The sequence below is a fragment of the Falco naumanni genome, chromosome 12, assembly GCF_017639655.2.
Source record: "Falco naumanni isolate bFalNau1 chromosome 12, bFalNau1.pat, whole genome shotgun sequence".
NCBI classification, from domain to species: domain Eukaryota; kingdom Metazoa; phylum Chordata; class Aves; order Falconiformes; family Falconidae; genus Falco; species Falco naumanni.
The window spans coordinates 20,198,401-20,210,419 of record NC_054065.1 but is presented as its reverse complement, the minus strand read 5'-3'; the positions used below and the strand labels follow the sequence as shown (position 1 = coordinate 20,210,419).

The following is a 12,019-nucleotide window of genomic DNA, read 5'->3' as shown; positions in this document are numbered from 1 at the left end:
GTGAATACATGATGGTTTTTGGTATTTTACTTGCTACTATAACAAACATGGTCTTTGAATGTGGTCTCTACAAAACAGATTACTGAGAGTAGAAGAAAAACTTCATTGGCTACTTGACCTTTATTTCCATTTATTTTTTTTAAAAAGGTGAAAACGGCATGTATATTAAACATTTGACTAGTTAATACAATGTGGTGTTTATTCTTATGCTGTTTTGGGTTCGTTCCTCACCCCCAGCATTAGAATTAATAAATTAAAAAGTTTTAATAATTTAAAGTGATACTTATATTTCTATTTCTTTATACTTTTCTCAGTTCGTATATATAGTTCCTGTTAATTAGAATCCTAAGATCTCTGTATATGCATTTAGGAAATAACATACCCCGACAGATAAATCTAGCCTAGCTGAAGATGGAAAACAAAAAAGATCTTTTAAGTCTTACGCAGACCATGTCAGTGAATGAACTCCTCTTCCTGCTTGTCTCATCAGATCTATAAACAGAAAAGCTTTCTTACAGTACTGGCATTGAGCAGACATTATCTTGGATAACATTCTTCTCATTTTAAAACCTGCACATAGAGCTTTAATGTGTCTTGGTTAAGTTGACTCAAGAACAGGATATACAAATCCTTTTCTGTCTTTTGTTCCTACTTCTTTCCTTCCTACAAAAAAAATCAAAATAAAATCCAGCCCTTCTGGAAGGAGATACTGTAGAAGATAAGCAAGTTGGTTTTTGTAAGCAGAATCATATGCTATTCTGAGCAGGGGTAGGAAAGTGCTTGAACAGTCTGTGCCTTTTCTTCTCTGCCAACAAATTCTGAAAAGCTGTTTACCTGCTATTGAGGATGTGAATTGTATGTTAGAAAAAGCAGTTTAAATCTATGAAGCTCTGTGGTTATCATTGCCACACAGTGAAAAGAAATGCCAGTGTAGATCTCAAGTGTGGACTCCGGGTTCTTACAGAAAACTCAAGAAATTTTTGGTGTTCTTAGTTCTCTACATGAGACATTTGTTATTTTTTAAATATTTGCACTGCATTTTGTTAAGGAGAGGCAACTATACAATTTCTTAACTAACCAGATGAGGCACACTTGTTATAAAGGAAAGACTGTAGAGTTCTAGCACAATGTTATGAGCAGGAGGTCTGCATGGAAATGGTGAAAATCCAAGTGATGGGGAAAGTTAATAGCATCAGTCTCGTGAAAAGAAGATACAGGTCTCCCATTTCTCAAAATCAGGTCTGTTGGAAGAAGGGTTTGCCGGAGTCAAGAAGACGCTCAATATGAGTTATGCATCTTGCTCAACTTTATTAGTTTCTAACACTACTTATATAGAACCGATACACATGCATATTCGTAAAGCAGAAATATAATTGGTTAGTAGTCTCTAAACACGCGTGGTTCTCACACCCCTAATTATCATGACTAAAATAAGCATTCTATCCATGTAGCTAATTGTGTTGCTGTGCTTCAGCCTTGTAGTTTGTTACTCCCTATTTTCCCATACCGGTCCCTATCTTTCTTGGCCCTGCACCTGCTTTCCCAGCATCTGTAGCTTGTTACAGCCACGGCCTGTTGGCACAACATAATTACTTGGTCTCAGGATTCAAGAATAGCTCAAGGCTACCTTTCTTGTTAACTTCAGCACAGCAACTTCAGCACAATTCTGATTACAGGCCTATTCTAATACCAGGGTTGGATTGTGCAGATCTTCAGAGATTCTAAGGCCATGCTTCTGCAGCCATTCTTCTACACAGGTCTAGTAATTATTCATGGAGGTTGCATGGCATTGTTGCAGATAGCCTTTGTATTTCTTCAGCCAGATGATAGATTTAAAAAATTATTTCCTGGGCAGTGTCAGATTTTCTGTGTGCGCTTCTGCTCTGTGGGTCATCTGCCAGCCTGCATTTGAGGGTAGAACTAAAACTTCCCACTTTCTTTCCCACCACAGCACTAAACATATCTATACTTCGGAAAAAAATACGAATTGGCTTCTGATTCAGCTGATGAGCTGGATACCAGTAGTTGGACATTGAAAATATTCATCATACTGCAAATAGCTGTGTTCATGGCACAATTCTGCATCTGCTCCTTGCTGCTACTAATGAGATGCTTGAAGAAACACGGTGCCATTGCTTCACACATCCTGCAACAGGTTGCTACAGTTCATAGAGGTGTGTGTGTATATATATATACACACACACACACGACCAAACACATTTTGAGCCCTGAAATGGGATGTTTTCTTTTTGGGAGAGTTTGCATTTGAATAGATGAGACTGAAACCAGGTAAGGGGGAAGAGAGGGGAAATCCTACTAGATCTATGAATTGCCAGCTCTTTCACGATTGCCTGCATGTCATTGTTTTCATGCTTCCACGGAACCCTTGTGTTCTGTAGTGTTGTCATAAAGTGGTTTGCAGTGCTGAATAATAGGGTTAAAAACCTATTGTGCTTACCCTTGCATTTATTCATGGTGCATTTAAGTTATTAGATATATTTATTGATGTAGCATGTCATGATTCATACTACTTATGAAGGTAATCCTTCCCTGTCTTCTACCCACAAGCTTCTTGCTCTCAAAAATCTCCAAAACCAGTTATCCAAAAAACCCATCCATCAATTTTTGGAAGGTAGAGTTTTCTGGTAATTAAAACTGTGATAATTTTTGTTACATAATTTTGCTACAGGCCTGTGATAAACATGAGGTCCTTACCCAGTTGCTTACAACTGACTGTTGTCCTGGGAATTGCTATTATTGTAACATGCTACTTGAAAGTGCTTAGGACTTTTGCATGATTTTAGAAAGATCTTTTATTATTGGAGAGTAAGTGTGGCATATTAGTTCTTAGGGGTTGTACAGTGTAATGATTTCTTTGTTTTATGACCTCCTTTAGAAAAATGATGAGGTAGTGTGGGAGGAACTCGATGTACAGTTGGACTTGATCTTAAAGGTTTTTCCAACCCAAAATGATCCTATGGTCACCTGGATAATTGTGTAAGAAAACTGGATATCCCATTAAAGGCCACATACATCTATGTTATCCAACAGGAATTAAAATTACACCCATTCCTGGTAAACACAACTGATCGGGTTTTTTTTTCTATCTGCAGAATTGCTCAGATTCACACTTCAGAAAGTAATATACTATCTAAATGACTCATAATCCATGAAAATTGTGCTTTAGATTTCTAATCCTTTCTGGCAGTAGCAGCAAATACCAAATTGATGTCATATATTCTAACAACCATCTGAACATTGTACTAACAGACGCAGTTTAAGTAAAGCTAATTAATTCAGCTTTGGTAAACACTTTCTCAGTCAACTTGACAGTATAACTATGCATAGTCAAGCTCATGAAGTTGATTAAACTTTTCTACTACAGCACTGGGGGTTTAAATATCACAACTATGTATAACACAACACGTGGCAAAAAGCCTCACAAAGACGAGCAAATGGGCCAGCTTCCCACCTAAGAGAGCTTTTCATTCACAGTCTGAGTAGAGTTGTTCAGATGGTTAGACTTAGTGTTTATCTTTTGTACTCAATTTGGCAATAAACAGATTTACTCTCTCTGCTCCAGAATCTGTAATTCTGACTGCTATAGCATCTAACTGCCAAATGCACGCTTGATGTTTTTGCTACAACCAACTAAGTTTAAAAGAGACTTAATGCACAGCTGTCTTTCCTTTGATGTGTGTGGTAAACTTGCTGCTGTAGAGCATTCTTAGCTTTTTATCTGTAGGTTTTAAAATATATTGGTGATACTTACATACAGTTTTGGGTCTGAGTGTAGAAGAAAAAGGTATACAGGAAAGGAAAAAAAAGTGTAGAAACTGTTTTGAAAGTAAGGCTTGGTGGCATTCTTTGAACTGAAATTTACACTGATCCGATATAATTGTAAAGGTATTTTAACAAACTTAGTGAAACTACTGTAACTCTGCAAATTGTGGTAGTGATTTAAATCTTTCCGTCTAAGGTTGCATAAGCCGGATGTAGCTAAGCTAAGCTACGGTTTCAAAATTGGAAGCAATTAAGTTTAAGAGGTAGGATGTTAATGCACCTCAGTTTTTGGTTACACTGCTGATTCAATTCAGCATCATTCTGTGCTGCTGTTAAAAGGGCAGTATTGTTTTTTCCCATGGTGTCTTCCCAGTTTGTCTCTTATGCTTTGTTTTTTTTTTTGGTGCCAGCACTAGCATTTTTGATAGGCACACTAGGCCAAAGAATTGAAACTGATTGGGATTAAGGGACAACTAGGTGAATAAAAAACCTAATTGCATGGTTCTGAGTCAGAGGGTGGTGGTGAAGGTTCCATACCATCTATACAGGGACCTGTACTGGGACCTGTCTTTTATCAGTGACTGGAGCAGGCAGTGTGGTGCACTGTCATGCTTGCAGTTGACACCACGCTGCGGGGGGGTGGGTGACCTGGTGATATGCTTGAGGGAAGGGCTGGTAGGTAGGGATTCCTAGAAAGCAGGAGGAATGGTCTGTGGAGAACCTGAAGATACTCATCTGGGACAAATGCCAGGTTTTGCACCTGGGAAGGAAGAGCCCCTGGCAGGGATAGAGGCTGAGGACAGAGGGGCTTGGGGGAGCAGCTCTGCAGAAAAGGCCCTGGGGGTGCTGGCAGACAGCAACTCCCTGGCAACAAAGTTGGCCACCGGCATCCTGGACTGTATCACCAGGCACGTAGCCAGTAGATGGAGACAAGTGATTATCCTCCCTGATTATTCAGTACTTGTTGCCTCATATCTAGGTACTGCATCCAGTTCTAGGCCTCTGATACAGGAAAGGTGTTGATACATTGGAGCAAATACAGCAGAGGCCGCCGTGATGGGCACTATGGGGATTGAACCTGTTCAGCTTGGGGAAGAGGTGGACTCCCAGTACTTATGGGGAGGTTGTAGAGAAGGTGGGGTTGGACTCTTTGCGGTGAATAAATTGAAACAGGATTGATTCATATTAGATGTAAGGAACAGCTTTTTCGCTATGTTTGGGTTGCTGGAGAGATTGTGGTCTCTGTCCTTTGAGATTTTCAATACCCAACTGAATAAGATGCTGAGTAACCTGGCTTGATCTCGCAGCTGAGCCTACTTTGAGGAGGGATTTGTACTAGAGACCTCCCGAGGCCTTTTCCAGCCTGGCTTACTGTGCATTTCCATGTTTCTGTGATCCAGCCAACATCTAGCTGAAAGTTATGCTGTCAGCAGTTTGGTAGCAGCAGCAGGAGAGCTTTCTTCTTCCCTTTGAAACTGAAGATTTACTCCTCCCTGAAGACAGCCTTCAGCGTTTAAACTAATCTCTCTTACTTTCTGTTGCAGTAGACAAGGGGAGAGCATAGTTGACCAAGTCAACTATTTTGACTTAATTAAGGAAGAGTAATATATTAGAGGAATTTAACTTGTTTGCTAGCTGATGGTTAACTATAGAGTAGTTTGAGTCACATTTAAACCTTTAAGTGTCTTTCAGGATTTTTTTTTTTACAGTTATTTAAAAACCATTTTATATTAAATGGGAGTATTGTGTTTCTAGAGACTTGCCCGCAGTTTATTTTTATCTTAGTTGTAAAAACAAACAGTTCTTCCTAGTGGAAAGCTTGAGTTGTTACATTATATACTTTTGTTTTTTGTTTATATTTAAGTAAAGTTTATATATATAAACAAAGTTTGGGTGGCTGAGAAGAGGCAGCTATCCCTTACTAACATCACCATTTTCTAACAGTGAATCCCACAAATTAAATGGAAGAGTGAAAAAAACCAAAAAGAGTTCATCATGTTTTTAGAAGTGGTGATGCATATGTAAAATGAGTGAGGATTATATTTTCTTCCTGGTATCCATTGCTTGATTGAGTCAGTTAAACGTTACTTACATCAGAGGGGAAAAAAGGGAAAGGGTAGATCTGCAGCACTGCTGGTGAAAGTATCACCAGATCACCATGGTTTTCAGGATCAAAGTATTTACAATTGCTGATTAGAAAGTCCATCTATAATAAATAGACCTAAAGCTTTAAAAGCTCACTGGAGATGCCTGCTTCTGCTCTCCAGGATTTTTCCTGTAAATAATTAAATATTTCTTGTAAACCAGAAAAAGTACTACAAAGCAGTGTTATCGTAAATTTTGCCCAAGGTCTAAAGGGGATTGTGGCATTTTCAAAAACTGATTGTATTCATATTTGTAGTCATACCTAAGGCTTTCAAAATACTCTTAAGCTAAACAATTTAAAATTGAATTTTGTTTCCTCTAATCTTGGAACAATGAGGTCTGTGTATGTTATCACCATATTGCTCCATTAAAATACTTGCTCACTCTGAGCCGTTGCTTTATTTCTCTTCATGAGTGCTGAAAAAGTGCTTTGCTTAGTGCTACTTTATGATTTCCTGTAGATACCTTCCATTTAACTTCATTTGACAGGAATAATCTCTCCTTGGATGGCAAATCAGATTTCACATGTGATGCAAATCTGAGTCAAAACGGTGAAGAGATCTCTAAAAGTACTGGAAGTTCATCACCACTTTTCTTCTAATAGGTGTTAGGGTCTTATCTGTGCAAAGACCTGATTTGAAAGCAGCTATCTAGAAGTTTGTTCAGGGGCAGAATTCTTTATATTGCCATCAATGAAACTGGTTTTGTATTTTTATTTGCCATCAAGCAAATTTAGTTTTCTCACTTCTTTATGCTCTCCAGTGTTTCCTTCCCTGGTACAGGTTTGTGTTACTGCTGGGGCAAGCTGTTACTTGTTTCACTAAATGCTAATCATGCTGTTAGCCCTGTTTTTATATTATAACGCTGAAGAAGGAAATTGTAAAATTATCTTGGTGATGAATTATATTGTGTTAAGAGTGGAACTGTTCTGTGTCTGGCCATGGTTTGTTCTACTTGTTAGACCATCATAAGTAAAACATGCATGTCTCGGGAAATGTTACTTTATTTCATGTTTAGTTTTGTAGTGGTTTAAGAGAGCTGTGTAAGAGACATTTGATTTCAGTTTCAGGCTCTTAGATCAACACTTTCTTGGCTTATGTAGGATTAGTACAATAAATATATGATTTGAAATTTTGAGGGTTTAAAAAATTACTTCTTAATTTAAATTCTTACTCTGAGCTATTAAGGTACTTGAACATCTCTGGAATACAGTCTCAGCTCCCTGCAGCCTCTGTAAAATGGCATATATTCTCCTGTGTTTAGTGCCACATCTGCAGTCAGATGTTTTGCATGTGTCAAACTAAAACGGTCCCAGACACCTGTGTTTGGATACCTAAACTGCTTTGTTATAGTACTTTCAGGAAGGAGAGAGGAAATAAATAGCCAAATGAGAACTTCGGACCTGTAGAATACTACAAGCAATATACTTGTTTTAAAATAAATCCTCAAATCAATAAAGCAACTACTGGCATGTCTTAGTATTTTAAGAAGAAATATTAATGTTTGAACTTTGAAACACAAACGTAGCTTGTAATAGTCACTTACTGTAATAAAAAGTGATCAATCGCTTGAAACATAAACATTTTAATTTATATTTTTTCTTTAATTACTTGCTTAATTTAAAAAAATGCTTTGTGCTTGCACGTTTTTTTTAAGCTTTATTTATTGTTAGTGTTATAGATGGCAGAATAATTCTGAACTGAGTTGTGGTCTGACTTGAACTTGTACATGTGTCAGGTGAGGCTGTGGGGTGTCAGATGAGACTGGGGAGAGTCTTGTTTTCATTTTTGTTTTTCTTGTTCTGCTTCCCACAAAACATGCTGAAACAAAGAAGGTGACTGATGGGAATCCACATTGAGATAGACTTAAAGTTTATATCAGAGCGTAATTTTTAATCACTTTTGTGGAAAGAACTATTAGAAGCTGGCAACCAAGTACCATGCAGCCGCTCATTCCCTCCCTCAGTGCTCAATGGGATGGGGAGGAGAACTGGAAAAAGGTAAAACTTGTGGGTTGAGATAAGAACAATTTAATAGTTGAAATAAAGTAAAATATAATAATAACAACAATTGTAATGAAAATGAGAGAGAGAGGAATAAAACCCAAGGGGGGAAAAAACCTCAAGTGATGCACAATACAGTCACTCACCACCTGCTAACCAGTGCCCAGCCAGTCCCTGAGCAGCAACCGGTGGCCCCATGCCAACTCCCCCCAGTTCTGCATGATGTTCTGCAGTATGGAATATCCCTTTGGCTAGTTTGGGTCAGCCATCCTGGCTCTGCGCTCTCGCAGCTTACTGTGCACCTGCTCACTGGCAGAGCATGGGAAACTGAAAAGTCCTTGACTGAGAGTAAGCACTAATTAGCAACGACTAAAACATCAGTGTGTTATCAACATCATTCTAGTACTGAATCCAAAACACAGCATTGTATCGGCTACTAAGAAGAAAATTAACTCTGTCCCAGCTGAAACCAGGACAGAAACAGACATGGGTAAAAAAAAAAAAAAAAAAAAAAAAAAAGTTGAATTTGGAGAGAGCTGTGGTTGCCATGAGGATGCAGGCAGGCTTCATTTTGAAATATTGTCTGTAGGTTGTTTGTAAAAATATTTATTGTTGGAAGACTGGATGGTGTGATCTGTTGTAGGTAGTTATGTGAAATAAGTACCTAATGCTGAGTTTTCAGTGTTTAATTTGTGACATATTTTATAAAGTATGCTTGATTTTGTAGCTGATGGGTAATTTAGCTGGTAGAAAATTGCGAAATCTTACAGAAGTTATTAAATTCTCTGTGTTTTTGCATGCGGTATTCACAAAGATTTTTTTGTCCTTTCTGGGATGCTAGAGGAAGTATAGATTCAAGTTCCACACGTCCCAGGAATCCACTGGGAAGGCAGATTTCAGCCATGAAGATCCCAGGGTAGCCATTTTGGAGAGCCTGTCATCGTATGACATGTTATCAACCACTATGAGCATTGCTGTTTAACTCTGTGATGGTCTCTAGTATCTGCTTTTATTTGTTCCTTTATGTGCCTAGTTTACAGCTAGTTGAAATCTTTAGATTTCCTTGGTTTTATCATATACGAGGTAATACTAGAGAATTTCAGATCAGATTGGCTGTAAAACATAGCTTTCAACTGAAAATATCCTTCAAAAAGAACTATGTAATTTACGTTTTGCTGTTACAGATGCTATCTTATAAATAGTGCTGTCTTGCTTAAAACAGAAGTAACTTAAAATCTTACTTAAATATGAAAATGAACTGTATTTGTTGTCAGTTTCTAATAAGCTTACCCTTATGGAAGGCAGTAGGCTTTTCCAGTTTTCTTAGACTGCCATTTGTCAGGCTTAGACTGCAATTGTGCTTAGTAAATTTCTAATCACGGAAAGTACTCTTTTCACCAGGACTTGTGTAAAAGTTTTAGTAGTACCAATGTCAACAGCAGAAAACCTAAACCAGAACTGGTCAGCAAGCAGGAGGCACCGCTGGGGAAAAAACAGGAGGGAGGAAGATGAAAAAAGATCGACTGATGTTGTCAGGATTGTTCGTGCAGCTGTGTGAAAGACAACATGTAGTACAGTAGGAGAGGAGTATAATTATTTTTAAAGAGTTTAAATGGAAGATACAGAATTTGAAATACTTAATATTCTGTCAAGTTACATCAACTGTAGTGTTGTTGAACTCGTGCTTTCTTTGAAATCCGAAGTGAGGTTGCTAAGGGGTGGGGGGATGTCAAGTGAAATGGCTGCAGTGGTGTTATGCAATAGAGTTAATTTCGACCTACGCTCTGCTTCTCTGCAGAAGAAGTTGAAGAAGAGTCTGAAACTACAATTGAGGTTGATTTGACTGATAAACAGAAACATCAGTTGAAGCACAGAGAGCTCTTCCTTTCTCGCCAGTATGAGTCCCTTCCGGCAACGCATATCAGGTAAGAAACAGTAAATATGATTTATCTGTGTGTCTGTTGAAGTGGTTTGCCTGCCAGTAAGCCCACCTGCTTGAACACTTCAACTTTCATCTTGGAAGAGGGTGTGATTTATCACAGCTGAGTTGTGCCAGGTTGTCTCATGAACTGCTTTGGAACCACCTTTGGTTTTTCCCTCTGTTACTTCATCTTTGAGCCTTGGAAAGGACGAGAGTCTCAGAGCTCTGACTTGCCAATTAGAGCATCAGCTGATAATGTGGTATAAAGTCAGTCTGTTCCTACTTTGGAAGAATTGTTTTTTTAATTACTCTGCTGCTGGCCAGAGGAACTTTGACTGTTTTGTCTGCCAAGGGAAACCACAGATGGATTTGGAAAGGAGGAGGTGATGGTCAGATCTGCAATTTAAGGCTGTGTGTATTGAAAAATAAAATTACCCCAACTTATTTCAGTAAATGTGAAGAAAGCACGATTGAGTTTGGCTAAATGTTGCAAAAGCATTTCAAGTATTGTTTTAAATTGCCCTAATGCTAATGTAGGAAGAGGCTTGCTAAAGCTCAAAAAGGGTTTGTTGATTTCTTTCTGTAAATTAGGTAAGTGCTCATGTCATCTCCTATTCAGCAGTCAAGCAAAATATTTTTGTGTTGGGGCAGGGAGGATTATGTACCTAGAAATGGAAAATAGCAAGCACAGTAAGTGTGAAACAAGGGCTCTTATATTGCATTCTGAAGGAATTTTCTTTTTCTCATTACATCCAGTGCCTCTCAGCTGTTTTGGACCATAAATGACTAGAAGCTACCAAAAAAAATAAATGAAGCGTATATGCTCCAATATGAAAACCACTTTGTATGTACATATGTATTTTCTTTCTCATTGGCAAACATGTGGCTTACCTTTCTCACTGCCAACACAAAAACTGGAAGTTGGAAATTTTTGTATTCATTTATTGGGCTTGATTCAGCTACTTTCTGTGACTTTGAGAAAGTCATTTAACTGTCAAATCTCTGCTTCTCCAGCTATAGCATAGAGATAATAATCCTGCAGTTTCTTTTACTTACTTTGACATTTAGATACCGAAATAAGGTGTTCTCTTCACAGAGAGAAGATTACATAGAAGTATTGCAAATGTCTTCTTGCCTCACAACTCAGGGAGCAAATACAATAGAGGTTCTCCAGTACATACTTCAGAAAGAAGCCAGAAAAACATGTTAATTCATAGTACATGCAGCGCGGCACAGCAGGCAAATGCGGAGTGATGACTTGCACCTACTTTTCAGAACAGATGAATGCTGTGGGGCTGTGCTGTCACGTGTTACTAAGACCTTACAGATGAAATCTGGAGCAAACTTTACATAGTCTAATGATATTTTAAGAATCTTAACTTTTAATTTAAACAAAATACTCCTTAGTTAGCTTTTTAACTTACTAATGTTCAATTCTGTGATTCTTAGTAGTTTTCATAACTTTTGTGAATTAGCTTGTCCTGTAAAAGAGGATAGAATGTTGTGAAGGTGGTACTTCTCCCATCAGTACTCCAGAATATTCAAGGATGGAGATTTCACAGCTGCTCACGATGTCTCTTTCAGTGTTTGACCACTATTGTGAAAATATTTTTTTCCATCATCTAATGGGGATTTCCATTGTTGAAACTTAGTGACCACTGCCTCTTGTCCTGTCCACCGTGCCTCTCTGAAAGAAGCCCAGTTATGTATCTTTTCATTAAGTAATTTCTCCCTTTAGTTGTCATACCTTGAGAGTGAATCTTAAGTTTAGCATCATCTGCAGACTTGCTGAGTGTATTCAGTTAATTTGTTCACATTGTTAGATGTTAAACTGTTGGCCCCAGTATCAGCACCTGGGGGATGCCACCAGCAACCAGCTTCCAGCTGGACTTTGTACCAGTCATTACAATCTTTTTAGCCTGGTGGTCCAGCTGATTTTTTCCCAACCGTGCTGTTTACTATCCTAGGCCATATGTTACCGATCTAGTCAAAGGACACTATGGAACACACTGCAGGCTTTGCTGAAGTCAGGGTAGATGATGTTCACTGCTGTCATCTCTGTAGAGAAAGCTAGCAGATACTCATGCAATAAAAGCCTTGAGTAGCTCCATTCTGTGGGCCTTTGGTCTTACCACCTGCAGTTTTAGCCCCTAGATAGGAACAATTTG

General features: G+C 38.3%; 1 protein-coding gene across 2 annotated transcripts in view; it reads left to right on the top strand.

Annotated features, from left to right (window-relative positions):
* MTA3 (metastasis associated 1 family member 3) overlaps positions 1–12,019 on the top strand; it is a 136,698-nt gene that overhangs the window by 13,999 nt on the left and 110,680 nt on the right. For both annotated transcript variants that reach the window (XM_040612034.1, XM_040612033.1), the window contains exon 4: positions 9,729–9,855. In XM_040612034.1, the coding sequence (XP_040467968.1) occupies positions 9,729–9,855 (127 nt within the window). The remainder of the gene's footprint in view (positions 1–9,728; positions 9,856–12,019) is intronic.